At 40.2% G+C, this 22,711-nt stretch overlaps 1 protein-coding gene across 3 annotated transcripts in view; it reads left to right on the top strand.

The window, feature by feature from the left end:
- Positions 1-22,711, top strand: part of lrch2 (leucine-rich repeats and calponin homology (CH) domain containing 2) — a 41,509-nt gene that overhangs the window by 7,310 nt on the left and 11,488 nt on the right. For all 3 annotated transcript variants that reach the window (XM_088088826.1, XM_042498880.2, XM_042498882.2), the window contains 16 exons: positions 7,327-7,471; positions 7,729-7,855; positions 7,944-8,049; positions 9,298-9,434; positions 10,868-10,998; positions 11,213-11,300; positions 12,814-12,910; positions 13,035-13,132; positions 13,408-13,475; positions 15,627-15,731; positions 16,147-16,215; positions 17,038-17,100; positions 18,809-18,857; positions 19,017-19,157; positions 19,455-19,505; positions 19,618-19,681. In XM_088088826.1, the coding sequence (XP_087944952.1) occupies positions 7,327-7,471; positions 7,729-7,855; positions 7,944-8,049; positions 9,298-9,434; positions 10,868-10,998; positions 11,213-11,300; positions 12,814-12,910; positions 13,035-13,132; positions 13,408-13,475; positions 15,627-15,731; positions 16,147-16,215; positions 17,038-17,100; positions 18,809-18,857; positions 19,017-19,157; positions 19,455-19,505; positions 19,618-19,681 (1,539 nt within the window). The remainder of the gene's footprint in view (positions 1-7,326; positions 7,472-7,728; positions 7,856-7,943; positions 8,050-9,297; positions 9,435-10,867; positions 10,999-11,212; positions 11,301-12,813; positions 12,911-13,034; positions 13,133-13,407; positions 13,476-15,626; positions 15,732-16,146; positions 16,216-17,037; positions 17,101-18,808; positions 18,858-19,016; positions 19,158-19,454; positions 19,506-19,617; positions 19,682-22,711) is intronic.

The following is a 22,711-nucleotide window of genomic DNA, read 5'->3' as shown; positions in this document are numbered from 1 at the left end:
TAAATAATAGTAAGTTGGTTACTCATAGAGGAAAAGTCCGCTAGCCGCTAAGCTAATTTCTTCAATTTAAAATGCCATAGGCTTATGCTAATATCATTAGCATGTTGTATATGTGGGGGAAATGTGACCAACGAAAGACAGCTGTTTTGTCTGTGATCCTTGATATAGATTTTTATTGAGTTTCATTAAGTTAGTGAAAAGATCTTGTTGTTAATCTGAGTTTTGAGGATGTTGGGAGACGTTTTTCTTCAAGTCAGACAGCCCTTAAGTTTTAGGACAAAAGATCATGGTTTGCATTCAATTGAAATTTTTTTTTTCTTCAGAAAGCGTTTTCAAACAGAATGAACCAGTTTTAATTATTTCCAATTATGTATATGTTTTTTGTATTTTTTCTGGCCAAAAGCAAAGAAAGAGGTGGCAGCTTCTGCTGTCACCGACTGTGTTAAATGAATGAGATAATATCAGCTCATATTGATCGCAGGCCCCTAAATCGTATCGAATCAAAATCGTATCATGGTAGACTTTGTAGTATTGGCAAATACCGATCATTGTTCAAAGTATCAATATAATATCATATAGTGACGAAACCAGTGATTTTCACCCCTATTAAATACTGTTAACTGTATTAAAGCACACTGCAGGCTGACTCATTGTAAAGGTTTCCAGAGTCTTGGCCTTTAAAAACAAATTAGCACTACACTGTACTCTGTCTTACATGAAATCAAATATTCTGTGTGTCTTATGAAAGCCCGTCTTGTCTCTCATCTTGACATGGCTGCTGGTGTATGAAGAATAGCAGGCGCTGCCCTCCAAAAATCACTGGAAGTAATATGAATGAAGCCTGAAAAATAATCCACATTCCCAACTGGTGCTCCTTCCCTAAGGGCTCCTTCTAGATGTGTCTTTGCATGTCGAGACAAGACAAATGCACACCTGTCATCAGGAGCACAATGCCACATCACATAATGACACTACTGTTAAATATTAGGATTAGAAAACGTAGCTACTATAAATGAAATCTTGATTGTTAATAACAAATTTATAGTAATTATATTTATTGTGTTGCCCACTCTGTAATAAAAGATTTATTTTTACAGTATATGCCTGATGAGTTACACTCTGTTTAATGTACAGGCAGTTGAGGGAGGTTTCTTAGTAAATGGTTACTGGAGATTCTTCTCTAAAGTGGTGACCTGTACATATGGAAATATTTTTTTGGAAATACCCGAAAAACCCTCTGTACCATACGTAACTTTTGCTTCTTAAGAATTTCAAATGAGCTTTGGAGATACTCAGAGATAAGAGCTAAATGGACAACAAATAGCCACCCCTTGAACTGAAAGAACACTTTGAGTAAATGATGCCATTCACTTAGTTATAAAAAGCCTTCTGATAAAATGATCATTCCTGCATATCATATAATAGCAGCTGTGTTAATTTTAATATAATCATATTTCAGCACGTTGCATCAGAAGTTAGCAGTTAAGTCTCTTATGTGCGAATAAGCAGGTATTTTCAGTGTCAAGCTCAGTACAAAGCCACAACTTCTGCTTCTTCATTTACAATGCAGTATATAGGTCAAACTTTTGATTTCAATCCACTCAGTCAGCCTTTGTAATAGTCAAAGACTAAGGTGAAAAAAATAAATATATTATTAGAATTGAAGTTTCAAAGAAGGAAAACTGAAAATATATGAGAAACAAACATTTTTTGCTGTGTACTTTTTCCAGCAGTTACTTTTTACCAGTAACTGTAAATCAATTATTATGTAAACAATAATATTTAAAGTGCTTATAAGAATGTTTCTGTGTATGTTTTTTGTGTAAGAGTGAATCTGTCTGCATATGCACAAAAATGTATTTGTGTTGTCTATATAGGGCTGCTGAACATGGATTTGTAGATTTGGGGGGATGTAGGGGACATGCCAAAATGCTAAACTTGAGGCTTCAACATGGAAATCTACAAACACATGGGTGACGTCACAGTGGCTATGTCCATTATTTTCTAGAGTCTATGGGTCTCAAATTGATAGAATGCAGGAAATTTCCTGGGGGAGGACTCCCAGCCTCTGTGAATGTAATGTGCCAAGTTAGTGCCTGACTGGAAGTACAGTGAAAATGAAATGTCACCCACAGACGACCCTCACAAGGTAGTTTACCAAATACAACTGATCCAGAGTTTGCCCCAGGGCAAACCTCACACACAACAGTGTGCTGGCCTAGCCACTCCATCGCCATTCACCAGCTCACCTGCAGGTAGCACACCACTGGACTGATCCTCTCCCAAACACTGCCAGTGATTCTTTGACTGTAAACACCCAATGAAGGCCTAATTGGCCCCATTCATCTTATCGTTGTTGTAACGGCTCTTGAAATCCTCATGAGGAGTCCCATTAGTGTATCTCCAGAAGCAGATTGATGGCAGCTCACTGACCATCAGACACCTGAATTCATACGCAGGCATACACTTTTCTCACAGAAGGTTCCTGCTCGGCTCCAGACCACATCCAAAAGCCAGCCAGACACTGTGGTCACGTCTGTCACAGGGCGCCAGTAATTAACCCCAATTAATCGTGTTTTTGTCAGGCTCTTTCCCTGTTTTCGTAATCTGAAACTTGTAGTGAAGTTGTGGAGGTGCTATAAAAGAGCTTTAGGATTTAAAGGTCCCTTATTGCAAAAGTCCAATTTCCATATTATTTGTAATAAAAAGCAGGTATAGGTGCCATATAAATACAGTGAAAGGATCGAAACGATCAATCCATAGACGAAGGCACACAGTCCATATTCAGACACTGTGACTTTGAAGGAGCTGTCAGGACTTCCATGAAGTTGTGATGTCACAACTGTACTATATAATAGGTAGAAATTGCTGCTAAAGTGTCGTTACAGTCATTTCAGGTTGCAGTGATGGTGCAAAGTCGCAGAGAGTGCAGATATGGAAGGACCTGGAGACGCTAACCAATCAAAGCAGACTGGGCTTTATTGGAAGGGGGGCTTAAATAGACGTGCTAAAACGGAGAGTTTCAGACTTAAGGTAAATACAGGTACCTTCAGGCAGACTGTGAGAAAAGTGTGTGATTTTTGAAAATTAGAAAATGTAAACATGTTCTGGTAGAAACCGAAGTACAAGTAGGAATCTGAAAATGAGCATAATATGGTACTTTTAATTATTTTGGTTAGATTGTGCATTGTGGAATTTCCTATAGACCATATGTGATACTTTTATTGGGTTATATAAAGATGATCACAGGTTGAAGTTTTTAATTGCAATGTTGAAACAAATATCTCCTGTTCATAATCCCTCTGCAGCAGTGAAGAGCCTATTATTTCCTCCAGCCTTGAGCAGGATGTCTCTTAGTACGGAGTTTGCTGTGTCATGGGACAACATAACCAGACATTATCTGCACTAGCATCATAAATGAATAGAATGCTGATTTGGCGTGAGGATTCAGCACAGTGGAGCCTTGGTGGTGGAGGGCTTGTCTGCCTGGCGGGCCTTGTCCTGCGGGAGCTCTGGGCGACCAGCAGGTGGATAAATGGCCCACTGTGGGCTGCAGATGGTGCATGGCCTGAGTTGGAGGAGGGAGAAGGGGAGATGGAGATGGACAGGCTCACAAAGACCGCCTCCACCCACCCCCATTGCCTATCGACCCACATGATTCCACCGCTAAAGAAGAAGCCCCAGTTGTTTGGATGGAGGGAGGGAGGGAAGCGGGGAAGTCGTCTGTGTGCAGCTGGGTTACAGCATCAAGGTTTGAGCCTCAGGGAGAGGGAGAATTTACTCTTAATGGAAAACGAGTAAGCCCCGTGACCTCGGCTTTGGTCTTTCCCCGCGTGGTAATTTCTGTTTCCCTTAACCTCTCGACTTCTTTTCCCTATGTGCTACTGACTGTCTCATGGTCTGCCTCTCACTTCTGCTTGCTGGCTGCTGTCAGAGCTCAGGCCACAGCCAGAGAGCGAGGCCTGTCGGGTCTATTGTTGGTCATTTAAGGCTTGTCAGAAATGAGAGCCTATCTAAAGGCACTGAAACAGTTCTTAAAACGTCTTGTAAGCTCGGGGAGTCGAGATTTCTAGACGTTTCTAATCCGCCCACAGTAAACAGAAACCTCTTAGCAGCAGGTCAGAGAGTGTTTGCTTTCAGTAAAGCCCATATAGCTTAACTGTTTAATAAAGGGTGTTTGGAAGTGCGTGCATTAAGGGGATGGAGGTGCAGGAGTGTATGGCTGTGGCGCATCAGTGAGGGGGGACAGAATAATTGAAAGCTGTTTTTATCTGTGGCTGTGCAGCTTCACCACATAGGTCTCTAATTATCGTGTCACCCGGAGATAATTTAGGAGACAAGATCATTCACACACACACACACACACACACACACACACACACCAGTTTGCAGCTGCTGAATCAATAAGTGTCTGAAGGTGAAGTCTTATCGATATGTCTTTACATGTATTGTCCTCATAATTCCTCATGTTTCCTCATACTTCTTGTTTAAACAGATGCTGTTTGTGTCAAGGTTTATTTAATACACGGCACAAATAGTGACAGAGAGATAGTGTGGATTTGTGTGTTCGTGCGTGCGTGTGTGTATTTGTGTGCGTGCATGGAGAACGTCTCGGTCTGTGTGAATGATTCAGCAACCTTGAGGGCCCTATTTCAGGCTTTGTGCGTGATCCAAAAGCATGCATAAGAATGCAGACCTCCAGAGGGAGCATGAGTCTAGTTGATGATGTGTTTTATGATTTAGTACGAGATGCATGTGTATGGGAAAGTGCTGAATTCTGAGTTCTTGGGCAAGAGAGCCAGTATCTAAATATTTTATCATAAGAGGCAGATGGGAGGCTGTGCCCGCACTCATTAGCTGAGAGCAGAGATTATACTCATCCTGGTCGCAGAATAGTGGCACCTACTTTCGTGTGGTCAGTGCAGGGCTGTGATTTTGCAGTGGGCTAGTTTCAGTAGTAAAGCAATGAGCACGTGGGTTATAGGCAGGTCTGTGCTAACTGTGTCACACACTTTTAATTACAGCTCATCCTTTATTATTGATTCAGCATTACTAACCGTAGCTTTCTCATGCAACTAAAGTAATCAACATATTGAAAAATATAGTGTTATAATATATATGGAATATCTTTGAATATACAGGAAGATACCACATTTTACAACACGTGCCTGATTAATATTTATTATCTCTCAATAGCCATAGAAAATATATGTAATGCTTTTTGCCTCACGAGCAACACAGCTCTGTGGCAGTGTCATTTTTTCGATCCCGTCCGTTCTCCTGTTTTGGTCCAGACTGAAAATTATTTTCGTCTAGCGCCACTATGTGGTTGACATTCACGGTAAGGGATGCACGATAATGTTGGCACGTCATTGGTATCGGCAGATATTGGCTTTAAAATGAAATATGCTGATTTCTGCCAATATCACAAAATGATATTTTGAGAACAAGAACTAAACATCGACCTTAAGTTGAAGTATTTTTCTTTTTTGCACTCTGAATGAATATTACACTGAAAAGCATTGTATATTAATTTCTTTATCTGCTGGTGGGCCTTCATGATAAGAGTATGCATGATATAATGTTAATTACACTACAGGTTTTAAATACCAGCAAAAGCAAATACATTCCCTTGAGCCTCAGCTGTACTGTGTGTTTAGTGCTCATCAAGGAGTTCTAAAACAGAAGTCACGCTGTCATATCAAGTTTTACACTTGGCGTACAACACAAGTGCAGTAAATCCTGGTCTGCAGTTGCCCAAAGGCTCAATAGCTGGCGCATTATTAAAGAAGATGGGGATGATTGATTTGTTAAACCGAGGCGTCTGCAGTCTGCCTTTGAACAGAGTATAATTTATGTGAAAAATGAAGATATGGGTGAGAATTACAATTCTGCAAATCTACAAATTACTGAAACTGCCCTCAATAAAAGACAATAAGTAAATGATTTCTATGTTGCATATAAAAAGTTCTGTTGTATATCGGCTGCCATCCATTCAAGCGTACCCTAAAAGTTCTGTCAAGGCCAAGTGCACATGAGCGGACACCGTCTCTTCAGTTCTGTCACTGTCTGCTGCACCCCCTCAGCATTTCAGCTCCAGTTGCATTGCATATGTGTAATAACCCACAGCTCACATGGGGTCAGGGAGCACGTCCCAGCCGTCATTTAATAGCCTTGGTGCCATTTAGCAAATGTTTGCATGATGTCATGCTAGACTAAGATAGTTAACATAAAAAATATACCAGCTGAACATTAGTAGAGGTACTTTCAATTTACAACCCACAAGCCAAATCTGGCCCACAATACGGTGCCAGTTTGCCCGCCGACTATTTTCTAATTTACCATAAAAATTAATTGATCCACACAGGAATCTTTTTTTGTACTTTGAATATAAATAAGGTGCCAGTGTGCATTAGAAAAAAGCACAACAGAGTTTTTTTATTTTAAAAGAATGCAAGATAAGGGACCCCAGAACCCAGACAAAGGTCTGGGCTAATAAACACACCTGCAGCAAGGTGGTGCAGTGTTTAGCCCTGTAGCCTCACAGCAACAGGGTTGTGGGTTTTAATCCGCTAAACAGCTCGGGCCTTTCTGAGTAGAATTTGCATGTTCTTCCTGTGTCAGTGTGTTTTTTTTCTGGGTTTTACGGTTTCCTCCCACAGTCCAAAGACATGCAGGTTGGTGGTGACTCTAAATAGGCTGTAGGTGTGAATGTGAGCATGACCGTCTCTATGTGTCAGTCCTTTGATAGTCTGGCATCCTGTCCAGGGTGTACCCCGCCTTTCGCCTAATGTCATCTTAGCTTTCAAAAATCTGTAACAGGTTATGCATATTTTTTTATTTTAAATTATTTTCAACGACCAGTGGCACAGAAATCCTACCAGACTTCCGTACCAAAAGCAGCCAAAATTTCCCTTTAAAAAAAAAAAACAAAAACCAGTTAGCGGTTATCTTCTGACGCTTGGAACTGATCTTTCAACATTAAGCAAAGCTGTAGAGTGAGTCCAAACACTTTCCATATTCATACAAATCTACAGTCATTACTGTGCCACTCCCAGTGAGATCAATATTGAAAATACTGAGAAATTACACCACCAGTAGCACTCAAACCTTGAAGGCCTGAGACTCTGGTGTAATCTTAGACTAGTGTTCGATGAAGAGGCGCGCTCCCCCCTGCTCTGTCATGTATTGATTTGTCTTTTAAGCCTCATGCTTGAAGCAGACATAATGGACGATGCCCAAATTTTGAAAAGATTAGAATATGTATTTAACCTGTTTCTTTCAGAACGCACATATTTAATTAGCTCCCGTTCCTCCACCTCGCAGATTTGTCCAAGAATCGCCTCACAGAAATCCCTCCAGAAGTGTGTCTGTTCGCCCCCCTCGAGTCACTCAACCTCTACCACAACTGCATCAAGTGCATCCCAGAAGCCATTATCAACCTGCAGATGCTGACTTATCTGGACATCAGGTGGGTCATTGCCAACACATTACTTTCACTTTGGCTCCTGTTTGTCATTAGATACGTTTAACAAAAGTCACTGTGTGTTCAGTTTTCTATCTCTCAAGAAGTGCTTGTTCCCTTTTCTGTACACAAACTGGGCAAAACTGTTTTCATGAAAGAGAAGCATTTCCTCTTTTGCTGAAACTCAATTCCCAGTGACCAGTATTACATGCTTCTGTGTACTGTTTTAAAAGTAGGCCAATCTTTTATCTCTCTCTCTACAGCCGAAATCTCCTGTCAGTTTTGCCAAAATACTTGTTCAGCCTCCCCCTCAAAGTTCTGCTTGTGAGCAACAACAAACTGGTGTCTGTCCCCGAGGAGATCGGCAAGGCCAAAGAGTTGATGGAACTGGTGAGTGGTGTGTATGTGTGTGTGAGTGCATATGAGCTTGTGTGTTGCTAGAGCAAGCTCATCTCCTACACTTTGTCTCCCCTTGCAGGATGTGAGCTGTAATGAGATCCAGGTGCTGCCAGCTCAGGTGGGGAGGCTCCATGCCTTACGAGAACTCAACATCAGGAAGAACTGTCTTCACATGCTGCCTGAGGGTCAGTCTGTCACACCTTATGATATCCTATTTTTTCCCTCATCACGTTCTTTAGAGATGCCCCATCATTTACTTAGGTTGACACCGCAACTGTTTGTTTTGTGTTGGCTGTCATGTTGCAATTACTGCAGCCAAAATCCTCTTGGTGAATGACATATAGTAAGCAATGCTGTCATCCAACAGAGGGGAGGGATCCCTGGAGTTAAGACATGTTTAACCAATTATAAGATGTAACGCAATAAACCATGAAGCCTCTGATTTTGTTTATATTTTATATTTATTTTAGTTTACATGTTAAAGGGCTGTTGTATAAAGAGTTGCTGTAACTGTGAGCACCTTAATTGGTCAAGGGTGTTTAGGTCAGTTAGGGACAGTTCACCCCAAACTCGAAAATACATATTTTTCCTCTTACCTTTAGTGCTATTTTTCAATCTAGGTTGTTTTGGTGTGCGTTGCTGAGTGTTTGAGTTATAGAGATGTCTGACTTCTCTCCAATATAATGGTACTAGATGGCACTCGGCTTGTGTTGCTCAAAGCGCCAAAAAAACTACATTTAAAGAACTGGTTAGAACAGGCATACATTTAAAGAACTCAACATCAACATCTCTTTACAGATATCATGACACAGTTATTTAAGATAATCCACAGACCTTGTTGTGAGCAGTTTCACACCCACCAACCTTTTAACTGCGCAGAACGAAGCGTGCATCCACTGCTAGCACCACTGAGCTAGCAGTGTATGCACGCTTCATGCAGCACTGTTATCCAGTTGGAGGGTGAAGTTCGGTAGAAAGAAAATAGTTCCAGCATTAAACTGCTGATAACAAGCTCTGTGGATTCTCTTGAATGACTGGGAAGAAACATTGCTGTTGATTTTTTTTTTCAAATGTATTTTTTTGCACTCTAAGCACCACACGCCAATTGCCACCTAGTTTCATTATGCTGGAGAAAAGGCAGAAACCCACATAGATGGTATCTCCAACATTTGACATCTCACACCAAAACAATGCAGACTGATGAATAGAGCTACAGGTATGAGTCAAAATAAATATTTTTGATCTTTGGGTAAACCTCCCTTCAAGATGGAAAACAGTCCTTGAAGGACCTGTACTCATTGGATCAGCCTAGGAGATAAGACCAATGTTAACTCTTTTAACTTTTTGATGTTGTCCTTATCTGATTAGGTCTATCACCAGCATAAGAAATCACGCATCACATTCAAAAGCTGTTCTCTGGTCTGTACTTGCAGAGTTGGCTGACCTGCCTCTCATCCGACTCGACTTCTCCTGCAATAAGATCACAGAGATTCCTCCAGCTTACAGGAAACTCAGGCAGTTGCAGCACATCATCCTAGATAACAATCCTATGCAGTCTCCACCAGCACAGGTGGGTGCCTTCATTTCACAATGCTGTTTGTGCGTTTGATGTGTGGATCAATGATATATATGATGTCACTTTGCAGCACAAATGTTTTTATGGGTTTTCTATTTGTAGTAGGGTTGACAGGCTGTCATGTTCCTCTCACTGTAATGGACCTGGTACAGTTGCACCATCTAGTGGATGAACAAACACATATTTACAACTCACACTCTAGACTCACTTTCCCCTTTTCTTATCTGAGTTTGTATATCCTCAACCCTTTTCCTTCTGTCTTAGTCCCCTCCATCTGAGATGTGAGGAAGGGGGAAAGGAAGAGACACGAGGAGAGAGGAGTCAAAATAACAGCCAATTAAAAATCACAATCTGAAAGTGACTTCAATTAAATATTGCCTGCTGCATCATTAGCATTGTGTCACGTGTCTATTGTTCTTCACAAGTGCCAAAAAGACTCCCTGTGCCTTCCAATACCCATACTGCCATACTATATGGTATGCCAGAAAAAACATTTAGTATGTCCCAATTCAGAGTATGTCAGAAGCAGTATGCCAAAAATACCAGGAAGTTCTATATCCGGTTGGATTTTGCATTATGCGAGCCAGCATGATTTCTGGCTATTTTGGCCCACAATCCTCTGCGCAGCAGCAGATTTGTCACATTGACTGAGCTGCAAACAGATGACAGCTGACAGAAACCACAGTGACAGATGACAGTGCGTTCAAGTGACTAATGACCAGTCAAATAGTAATATAACTGTATGATAGGCCTATATTAATGTTTTAAGTGAACAAAATAATCATAGAGATTACAAAGAAAAAAAAACAACAAAAGATCCAGAAATGCATATGTAGGTAATTTTATGAATTTCCTTTGGGATAAATAAAGTATAAATCTACCTATCTATATATATATGTACATATCTGTCTATCTACCTACCTACTTGTCTGTCTGTCTGTCTATCTGTCTATCTATCTATCTTCATCCATCCATCCATCCATCAAAATTTTTCAATCTACAATTTATGCAGTTATAATTGGATTAAGCTACGTTTATTGCCAGGTAACAACAGTAGAGCTGTCCGGGTTTATCTCCGTCACTGATGGTCTTTGAGAATGGTGGTTTCTTCAGTCTCCATGGTAACAGATATTTGAGCAAGAGGATCAAAGTTTAGGGCACAATGTAATAAGGAAGCAGTATGTCCTGATTGTGTGAAGCTGTCATGCAGCAGTACATACTTTGTAAGGGTAGCTGCAGTACCTTCTGAAAGTATAAAGAATTAGTTTGCGATTAGGAGTGCGCCCTCCATCTTTGCTCCGATATGCTCATTGCTCCCCCAGCAAGTCTCCTCTCTCCCTTAGAGAAGTATGTTAGGAATTTAGGCATCCTTCAAGATGATGCACTTAGATTGATTTCTGGATCTTTTATGCATTTGTACGTTTCAGATTTGTCTCAAGGGCAAAGTGCATATATTCAAGTACCTGAACATCCAGGCGTGTAGGATGGACAAGAAGCCGGACACCCTGGACCTCCCCTCCCTTGGCAAGCGTTGCCTTCCACAGCCACTTACAGATAGGTACTGGCACATTTATGGCATATTTATTGCCATTGTTTCAACTTCCTTTTTCCCTGTCCTTCCTTACATATTATTTGCATCTACTAATGCTACATCGACAAGAGTTTATGCATTATATTATCCTATTCATTACTATGGGCTTGGATATTTGATTTTATGGTTACCTGTTGCAAAAATATAGCCCTAATGAGCAGTTTGTTTTACATATTTCCAGCATGGAAGATTTTTATCCCAGTAAGAACCACGGGCCTGACTCTGGAATCGGCAGTGACAATGGTGACAAGAGGCTGTCTACGACTGAGGTCAGAGTTTAGTCACACAAGATCAACTGATTACCAACACATGATGAAGATGTCATCATATTTAACTACTTACCAGAATGCAACATTTTTAAATTTGCATTAATGTCACACCCTTTCTTTCTGATATACTGCCACCAGCCAGAGGGTATTAGTTTGAGTTTTTTAAAGATATAAATCTAACAAATGGAAAAACACTTACACTGGCAGTAGCACTCACAAGCAGACTCTCCAGACAAAACAGCAGAGGTTGAAATTCAGCCTGGTGATCTGTGTTTGAAAAGTAGACAAATACAGCAAACAAATCAAATTAGGTCAAACTATGCTGGCAAAGAAAAACTGGCCGAGGATCATGAGAAAAGTTGGGCAGAGTGGACAAAGCATGGCCTGAGAAGTATGCCAAAAGTAGAATATCTGGCAAGAGCAGGAAACTAACTTGGGACTGGGTAGACTGACTAATGGGGTGCTGGGTGTCCAGGCCAGGTGGGTGATCAGGGGTGAGTGGTTGAGGTGGGAAGTTCTTTGAGGGTGACTCGTAGACACATGGAGAACAGCTGAGTCAAGAAAGCAGAGGCTGTTGTGAAAAGTCAACAATTTTGAAACACATGTGGAAGTCTACCTCTGACCCACGAGTAACCTTCCTGCTGCTGAGTCAGTGTATTTTATCATTACTCTTGTGAAACTTTAGAGACTTAATCTTGTCAAATGCATGAAACTACAAGACTTAAATACTGTACAAGTAATTAGAGTTTTAAAATACTATATGTACCCTTTTTTTTTCATGCCTGTGTGATAGCATGGCCAAGGCCCTATGTATTCAAGTTGTCTGTACATCTGTCCCATTCTCGTGTATGCGATATCTCAAGAATGTCTTAAGGGAATGTCTTCAAATTTGGCACAAACGTCCACTTGGGCTTAACAATGAACTGATTTTCTCACTCTTGTGAAAGCGATATCTTAAGAACACTGTGCGGGCATTTTTTTCAAATTTGGCACAAACGTTCACTTTGACCCAAGGAAGAACTGATAAGATTTTGGTGGTCGAAAGTGAAGGTCACTGTAATCTTGTGTGTCTCATTCTCATGAACACAGTACGTTTAGAACGCCCTCAGAGAGTTTCCTCAAATTTGCTCAGACATGAACTCAGGAATAAACTGATAAGAATTTGGTGGTCAAAGGTCAAGGTCATTGTAACTTCACAAAAAAATGTTTTTGGCTATATATTCAAAAGGTCGAAGGTTAACTTCACAATGACATAATTTTTCTGGCCATTACTCAACATAATATCTCATGAACAGAAAGGGGAGACATTTGGTCAGATACTGAATTGGTGACACTAATCTTAACACTGTGCTGATTGTAGAGATCTTATGTGTTGCCGGGGGCTAAGATGCGTGTGAAGCATCCATGTTTTCACCGACATGGATGTACACTGTAAGTTTAACTTGACTGGCGTGGGGAGGCATACAACCGCAAGGCACTAATTGTATTTTTTTTTTTTTTTTTTCTCCTGTAGCCTTCCGACGACGACACCGTCAGCCTGCACTCTCAGGTTTCAGAGACAGCCCGTGCTGATGCCCTGTCGCTCCTCTCCAAAATGGATTCTTGCAAAGGTTACCGAAAATAAGTATCACACATTCCCTTTGAAAGCAATAAACAGAGACACGGGGTGGTTGAATGAAGTGCCTAAATGTGACAGTTTATTTGATGAACGCGGATGCTTCCTCCCTCTATCAGATCAGGATCTCTATGACTTTATAGACCCCAACCCAGACGAGGATCCTGCTCTGTCAGAGTGTGACGGGCAGCAGAGCAGTCATGTGTCTTGTATAAAGGTATGTATCAATATCAGAAGGATGATTAAAAACTTGAGAAAGAGTTTAGTGGTCCACAGGAGATTAAATCAATTTCTGGCTAGTGGTTCCTGACATGGAGTTTGTGTGTTGGTGTATCTGTGTGTGTCTGTGTGTGTGTCTGTGTGTGTGTGTGTGTGTGTGTGTGTGTGTGTGTGTGTGTGTGTGTGTGTGTGTGTGTGTGTGTGTGTGTGTGTGTGTGTGTCTGTGTGCGTGCGCATGTGCCTGTGTGTGTGTGTGTGTTTTTTCTGTTGTAGGAACTGGAGAAAGTTCTTAACATGTCTCACCAAAGCAAAGATAAAGACGGCTGGAAAGAGGAGTCAGGGTGAGGTCATTATTCATCTTGTACCACTGATGCTTGAACAAACATGTTTTGTCTCATTCGTTTTACAATACACAAGACTCATTTTTGTGCACTGACTGCAGAAGGAGTTCTGTGGAAGTTCTTGATTGCACATTTTACAGTAATGAGTCACAAGTCGACCGGTATTCCTGAACCTGAATAAATTTAAAAAAAAAAAAAAAAAACTTGCACAGAGGGGTTCTGCAGCTGCTGTCTTGCAGTTTACAACAAAAAATTGTGAACAAATTTTCTACAAAATAGCCATTGCAAAGCAGTAGATGCAAGCTGCAAACATGTGGTCCAGAAACACTGATCAGCATTTACTTCTGACTGCTTGATCACTCAGCTAGATGGCGCACCCCTAGTGTGAGCAGATAGCTCCTTTTATCATGAGCTGCAAATATACAATACATGCCTCGGCTTGAATTATAATTCGCTGTGGCACTGACTAGTCCGTTTGATGGACGGGGTGAGCCGTGTATATAAACACAGGAAAATCTGCTAGCAGCTATTATGAATACTCTCTGTGCGGGCTGTTTGCCAGTTTAAAACATCTGCAGATATTGTGGAAGGTGTACACTGATGTTGACTTTTTCCAAATGCTATGATAGGCTCATTCACTACTGAGACATGAAGTATTAATTGACTGTAATAACCTGTTGGGGCCTGAAGGATTTTTTGACAAGGACCCACTCAGTTTAAAGAATGAAGTCTTGACAAGCCAGAGGCTGTTTCTAATATTGTTATGTATACTGTGATTACATTTTTGCTCAGTGGCAGTTTGGAGACTTTGCTGTGTTTATTATAAAAGTTCTTATTTATGTATTGCAGCTGTTTTTTGTGTACAGATTCATCTACGAACACCAAGATTTGGAAGTTTAACCTTCAGGACTTTAATCATTTATTTATTAGAACATAACTGTTTCATATAAACACTTTGTTTTGTTTGTTTTACTTCCCATCTCACTGTATAATATTGTAGGTTGTCACATAGTAAGTTGAAGTTTGGAATTTATGCCCTCCCACTGCAAATGGGAAATGTGGTTGATTGCAAACTCAGCCACTGTGAGTTAATTGGGATAGTTCAAGTTCGTGAGTTAGTCAGGATAGTTCGGATTTGTTGAAGTGGGGTTATATGAGGTATTTATCCACAGTCATTGTATTACTTACAGTAGATGTCAGTCGGCATGCGCCCAGTTTGGAGAAGCAGGCTGGAGTCTGACACAGAAGCGATGTGCTGCTGTGGATGGAGGTCAGCTATAAAAACCACCTAACAAAACAAACAATCAATATCAGTTTAAGAGTATGCCATATTGAGAGCATTGTCACTGATTCACTCTGCGTCAGACAGACAGTCTGTCTCAACAGGAAAGCTGTTGACGTCTTCAAATTCCCATTTATGCTTGCATAAAAGCCACTAGACTCCATAAACAAACCAATAATTTTAGGATTCTGAACATGGGAGCCGCCGCTCTATGTTGCTTTGATCAGTTAGTTAGTTTGTGTTTTTGTGTGTTTGGTGAATCCGAACTTACCCTTTTAAATGCCAAAGTCACACAATTACACAAAATAGATAACCGATTAAGGGAGTGGCTCTCCATATTGGGGGTATGCAGACTGACATTTACTGTATGTAATTTATTGCCTATGGATAAGTACGCCATATACCCAAACTTAGAAAAAAACTTGAACTATCCCTTAAGGAGGCTTTTTTTGTCACTGTTTTGCCGGATGAAGGCCTCGTTACCAAAATGACGCAATAAATATATTTCTTTTGCTAGTTAGACACCGTACAGGACTTTGTGTGTCTGTAGGGTTTACACTGCAAAAAGTTAGACAACGAAATGCAGAAGTGAATTACTTTACTCCAACAAGAAATGAATATCACATGAGCAAAGAGACAAGTGTAGATTACATCATTTTCTCGACACACCTGGCTATGTCAACAAAGCTTTAGTGTTTTGACAGCTTCATTGATGCTTTCTGAATTTGTTATGGTGCACTCTCCTCAGTGCAGACCTTTTGTGAATTTAGGCAAACTTATGTTGTGGCCAAATGTTTCAACTTGTGATCAAAGTGGTGAGCTTTGTGCAATTTCAGATGATAATAAATTTGATCCTGATCTTTTCCCAGTTCTGATAAGGAGCAGCTGGTTGAGGAGGAGGATGACGAGCTGAAGGAAGTGCTGGACTTGAGGAAGATTGCTGTCCAACTTTTGCAGCAGGAGCAGCAGAATAGGTGTGTGGATTTCCCTTTTCTAATAGTAATGCAACAAAAAGCCACCCCATACTTACTGAGGCACTTTCTATTTGTTTAAAACCATCTGCTGCACTGTGAAAGAACGCACCTCTTTCTTGTTTTACCTTCTCCCTGCTCCAATCAGGATAGATGGTTAAAGTTTGAACTGCACAAGATGCTCTCATAACAACTGTTCTTGTGCAGTAATCCTCTGTTTATCTATATCCACACAGATGTTTTTTGTAGTATTTTTCACAAATATGACTACATCATGACCACTTTTCCTCTTTCACCCCTGCAAATCAAACTCTTATCTGCTAGACTTCACATACTCTTCCCATTCTTCCCTGATTATCTGTATTTTCCTGCTTCCTCCCTCGACTTGACTGCGGCACATTTGATGTATGGCTTCTAGACGACGGTCCTTAATTTGCAGAGCGGAGAGTCTTATTCACCGACGGAGAGTGACTGGCCGGGCACACAGGTGGGTGGACTTTTCATTAACATCATTTACAGATCAAGATAAAAACCAGAGGAGATGGAGCTTTTGGGATCCACGACTGTGGAGCAAACCTGCCAGCTGAGATCTGTTCGTCATTTAAATCTCTCTAAAATCACACTTTCTCAGAATTGCTCTCTTAAATCGGATAATCTTTTGTTTTTACTTTATTGTGTTTTTCATCATTTATCCCGCTTGTCATTATTACTGTATCAATCCTACATTTGTTTATTGTTTATTTGTTTATTTAGTTTATTTTATTGTCTTTGTAACTTGTTTTTTAAAGTTGACATATAAATAGTTATTACAATCACATTGACACAATATGAGGAAATCTAAGCTGTTTCTAAGCTTGAATGCTTGAAAATGTTTCCATCCCCGAAATGGAATAAACTCTCTTTTCCTGTGAGCTGGTTTATGCAAACTTTGAACTTTTAAAATCAGTGCTGCTGTTAAAATGAAGACTAGACTCTTTGCGTCTCAAATTTGACAACATACACAATCCTGTTGGAGTGTTTGTTAATGCAGTAGCTGACAGGAAGTAAACAGGGACCAGAGCTGTTGCTCTAGCAACAAAACAGCAATGACACGGTCCATATATAGACACTGTTACTTCCTGTTCCATTTAGCATACAGGTGAATTTCCCTTTGTTGCTCAACTGGCGAAATTTCCACTGAACTTGACTCAGCCCTGTTGTTCTCTGCTGTATTTGTAAACATATCATTCCGGTTTACAAGAGCATCTATGCAGCTCATGTGACACAGGTCATCACGTCATTGTTGCTGTGTGTAACTTTGTGTCTGCAGATTCCTGAGTCACTCTGGAAGCTCCGGCAGCAAGCCAAGGCCGCCGCCTCAGACTGCTCGCAGGTACACTCTTACTATGTGTTCAGCCCCGCTGACTAGAAGAACACAGTGGAATCCTTGTTGTGAGCATGTGGTTAAGGTCACCAGGGGTCGTACTCACAAACATTAGGAAAATACTCTCAGAGCTAGCATTGCCTAAAAAGTCAGGAAGGAGTGATTTACGAAAATTCTTACAGCAGCTCTGAGAAAGCAACTTCGTGAGGGGGTGTGATTGACTCTGTTGCTAGGTATGACACATTCTTATAAAGGTGTGATTGGTTGTCACAGAAATGCCCTTTTGTAAGACTGCAAGGTATTGATATCTTGTAACTTGTCTGAATTACAATAACAGATTGTGAGAGCACCCTCATCAAGTAATATCGCATGAGAGGGAGTGCCGTTGTACCATATATGATCACAGCTATGATTCGGTTGTAAGAGGAAGATTATCACAGCCGTGATGATACACAGTCCAACAGCACCACCTCAAGTGTGATATTGCTTTTATACAACAGTTCAACAAGCGTAATTTATTAGTTAACAGTAATGGGCAGCAACAGATTATGATTTGTTCAGTCATCTTCTGACTATTTTGGCTCTGCAGGCACAAATGGAAGTGATAGCTGTTGCCTAGTAACACAAAACAACCCAAATCATCATCGCTACACTGTTCCATTTTTCCAGCTGCGAGTGTTTTATTTTTGTGATCGTTTTCATTTCTAGCATTACAACCTTATTGTGGTTGCTGGGAGGTGTAATCATCTCTTATGATTTGAAACTTAAAACATTATCCCTGCGTGATCTGATCTGTAGCCTTTCATTAACCCATTGTCACTCAGTGTTTGGAGAATACTTCTCCCACCTCTTTGCCTTTTGGCCATTTTCTTCTCTGACACTCACGTTTCTCAAAAGTCCTCCTCCCTAATCCTAACAGTATTTTACCGTAGAAGCTCCCCTAGGGATAAAAAGCTTATCTAATTTATCTTTACCAGGATCTAGTCTTAACTGTAACTGCAACTTTTTCTTAGGAAGCTTTGTGAATACATTTCAGAGGTCTAGCATTATCTCTGCTGTTTGATCAAAAACTCATGTGTCCAGAGACAGTGAATTTTGAAGGAATGATCTAAGTTTGGCTTACCAAACCTACCTACATGTTGCAATGATGTTTTAAATACAACATTTTTTCCAATGTTTATACAACGTTTTAAGGATGTTTATCATTTCAAATAATATTCCTAAAAGGTTAAAGGCTGACTAAGACGTAACATTATAACTGCAACATTCTGAGGATGTTTTGGTGATGTTGAGAGGTCACAGATCATAGACTTTTCTTTTTGGAAAATGTTCCCACAATGTCAAACAAAGAAAGAACATTTTCAGAGCAATGTTAAGAAAATGTCATTAAGGCCTGAGAATACAGACCATTTATTTTTTATGAAATTTTGATTTAATGTGATTTTAATAGAGAATGCTACCCTAACTTTTAAGAGGAACGTTCTGGAAAATAAAACAAAACCTGCTGCTGAAAACGTTCCTAAAATATTTTGTTGATTTGACTTCTCAGTAGTAATTTTGACCCACCTTGTGCTGTATATAACAGTATAGATAGTTTACATGTTCAGGCTGAGGAGAGGACAGTTCTGCAGTGTTTAACTGCTTGGAGACATTTAGTCCCATTGTGTCTTTGGTGTCTGAAGATTTTCAACTGATGCTACTCATGTCTTTATTCTAGTGCTTCTCTGGATGAAGGAAGTAGTGGAGCGTCAGTGCTCAGTGGACAGGTACAAACTGTTTTACTTCAAAGCAAACATACCATGAGTGAAAGTGTCTCAGGTCTGTCAATTACTCTGTTTTTGGTCATGTCTCCCATTTCTCATGGGATGTTTTCTCTCTGGATGGATGAAGAGAATGATTTCTATTTGATCTGCCTGCTTTCACAGCCTTCTTCCTCCTGCTCCTTTGATGGCAGCCTCAAGACAGATCAGTCAGATTCTGAGCCAAAGTGGCCCGAAGTCCCACCGGTCCTCAATCAGAATGAAGATCGCAGGCGGAACAAGTACCTGAGAAAAGATTACCTGAAGGTATGGGCGTGCACACGTCTCCCCAGAACTGCAGCAATCTAATATATGGCTACTTTGATTAAAGATAACACGATGAAAGAATCTGCGATGATCATAAGTAATTTCTCTATAATTATCATCTCAGCCACATTATAAGTACACCAGTATGCTATCTACAAGACAAACAGTCAACAGCACAAGTCTCCGCAAGCTTGCATCCACAGTCAAACACCTGTCTAACCAGACACCACAAATAAAACTGAAGCAAAACAATTAGTGTCAAATCATAAAAACAACTTGTTTTTCCACTCCTGACAGTATAAGTGTCAAAGTGCTCGGAAAAACTCCAGCGGGAATGACGACTGTGAGGTGGGTGTGAAATATCCTGTGTGGATAAGAATCTTAATATCTTATCATCTGAAAACATCTTCCCGTACAAATACAATGCCTTGCTCTGATTTTCATCAATGTTTGTCTCCAGGATGGCTTGCGCAATGCTGATTTCAGTACCACTCTGACAGTGTTTGGACTGAAGCCCAGATCAGGTAATGCATAAGTGCTTGTTCTATGACTGTATTAACTTTTCCTTTTCACTAAGGTAATAATCGTGGAACTTGGGTTTATAAATTACCACGACAGAGATATTTTCCTTTAAATGTGTGGTGGAAATTTAGGATAACGCTGTAGAAAAGTGACTCGCCCCTTCTTGACCCCTTAAAAGGGGTCAAGAAGTAAAGAGGGACAATGGTGACTGAGCAGCAGCTAGGAGTAAGCATGCTTCACAAGCACGCTTCAAAAGTTTTTGTGTAATTACTCACACTGCCAGAGGGGGCAGACAAGAGTATCCCACTCCAGCTTTAATACAAAATAGAAAAAAACAAGGTAAATAGCAAAACCTTTTTACGGAAGCCCTAAGCGGACGTGTTTTTTTTTTTTTTTTACAAGCCATTTTCTCGATATAACGAGATATTATCTCGTTATAACAAGATATTATCTCGTTATCTCGACAAAACGAACTTTGTTTTTTGGTTTGTTTTTTTTAAACTTTATTGAATGAACGTCAGAAGAAGAAGTGGCGGGTGGATGATGTGACAGCAGGTGCCGTGCGGTGTTCAGCGCGGACAAATGCGTGCAGGTTCTCGCCCCTGCACGTACCAAAAAGCACCAGAGCAACAGTATAATAATCTAGTTATGATTACTGATTAATTTGGGTGATGTGTTCCTGTAATAATCATCTTACCTTGCGCATTTGTCCGCGCTGAACACTGCACGGCACCTGCTGTCACATCATCCACCCGCCACTTCTTCTTCTGACGTTCATTCAATAAAGTTAAAAAAAAAAAAAAAAAACAAAGATAGTTTTCTCGAGATAACGACTTAATATCTCGGGAAAACAAAGTTCGTTTTCTCGAGATAACGAGATAATATCTCAGGAAAACAAACTCCGTTTTCTCGAGATAACGAGATAATATCTCAGGAAAACAAACTCCGTTTTCTCGAGATAACGAGATAATATCTCGTTATATCGAGAAAACGGCTTGTAAAAAAAAAAAAAAAACACGTCCGCTAGGGCTTCCGTACCTTTTGGCTGTACCTCTACATAAAGTTTTAAAGTTTGAATGGGCTCAGTGGGACGTTCAGTATGACAGCGGCATTTATGCACCATAGAAAACAAGCTTATGGTGCTAACGATGGATCGGCAGTATGCAACAACATTTTTGCTGACACTAGATATCAAACAAAAGCCAGAGAATCTATCGTATTAAGTTACTGTGAGCTGTAAATTCACCACTTCTCAGAAGAAGGCATTAGATAATGTTATCTCAGAGCCCTACAGTGCAGTGTCTTTGTTCTGTGCCATGCATCGCGTCCACTGCAGCCTTTAGGGTGACAGTCTTGAGCACTCACTCTGCAGAAAAGTCTGGGGATGAAAACGTCCCTGGAGGCACACTGCACAGCACAGTGCATAGCAAAAAAAAAAAAAAATCACATGCTCAGTCAACTGAGGTGTCTCTGCTGTTGCTGCACTGGTATTCCCCCCAAAACCACAATCCAAACACTGTCAATACAGACTCTGACTCTTACTTTCCACACTTCCACTTATTTCATGATAAAAACTTGCAGTCCTCACTGTACTGTCCACACTACTGCTGCTACCATTCACACTGTGTCACCTTGTAACATCACTGTCACTTCAACTTCCATCTACTGCACTGTACCTCTATTTTTCAGTTTGTTTGATCTTTTATTTATAATATGTTATTCTATTTGACCTTTCATGCATGCAACTTTTACCCTTGTGCTGCTGCAACACTTGAATTTCCCCTCAGGGGATCAATAAAGAATTATTATTATTATTATTATTATTATTATTATTATTATTTCAATCTCTGACTTTTGGGGGCAACCCTACAAAACATATTTGAAAATCATGTTTAGGAAAAAAAAAACACTTTTCTACATCATGCATTTGGCACATCAATGAGTGGGAAACAGTCACTTTTCCTAAGGATACCTTCAAATCAACTGGGTGAGCTGAATGAGTCTTTGTAATGTTCAGTGAGCTCCCACCAATATAAATATCAAAGTGAAGTTTGGATAAACAGTAAGGCAGTGTGTGCCATGTTAATCCAAGACTCAAACCTGAAGCCAAGATATTTTCATAGGCGGAGTCTCAGCTTCCTTTCCTTGGAAGTGGGGAAGGTTTCTGAGGAACTGTTGATCTGTTCTTTTTAAGTGCATTAGCAGTCAAGGACAAGGTGCAACAGGATTCATGTCTCTTCCTTACCAGCTTTATTTAGGTGCACCTACAAATCATGTTTCAGGTCAATCATTATCTGTTTCTAGCTGTCTGTTTCTTCTGTCTACAAAAACACCAGTATTCAGACCCTGTACTTAAAGCAAAATACAGCACTGTAAAAACACTCCAATGCAAGTGAAAGTCCTCACTGAAAATGTTACTCAAGCACAGATATTAAAGTACAATCAAAACAATGTTACTCATGCATTCATTTTTGAGCAACATTTTATGTTTTGCAGTTGGTTGAGCTGCAGCAATTTTTTAAAACTTTTAGATAAGGCTGCAACTGATGACAGTTTATCTATTTATTATTTGGTTTGTTAAACTTAAGAAAAAAGTGGGAGATGCTCTTACAATCCCCAAGAACCATGGTGACACTTTCACAATTTCTAGTTCTGTCTGACCAATAGTGAAATATTGAATAAGTTTAATGTTATATTCAAGAAGCTGGAATTGTAAAATGTTTGGTTTAAAAAAAAAAAAAAGAATTATCATTTTTGGTGGTCATGTATGTGGCAGTCAGAGCACTGACAAAGCATAAAAATGCTATTTTCTTTGTAAAGATATTGTGGCGTGATAGTGTCCTGTGCAGAAAATGAAGCCACTTTACCTCTGTGTGTGTTGTAATGTGAGCTTCTCTGTGGTTTGTTGTAGTAGGCCATTTCAGCTGGGTATGCATGTGTCCCCCATTGCCGCCACTGTACACTGCACTCATAGGACGGTTTCTGCAGATATGGGGAAGGCATTATCATGGAAACATAGCACCCAACCTCAA

Source organism: Plectropomus leopardus, chromosome 15, assembly GCF_026936395.1.
Source record: "Plectropomus leopardus strain MGB_pleo_1.0 chromosome 15, ASM2693639v1, whole genome shotgun sequence".
Taxonomy (NCBI): Eukaryota; Metazoa; Chordata; class Actinopteri; order Perciformes; family Serranidae; genus Plectropomus; species Plectropomus leopardus.
The sequence above is the reverse complement of the archived record's forward strand: the minus strand, read 5'-3'. Positions and strand labels throughout refer to the sequence as shown.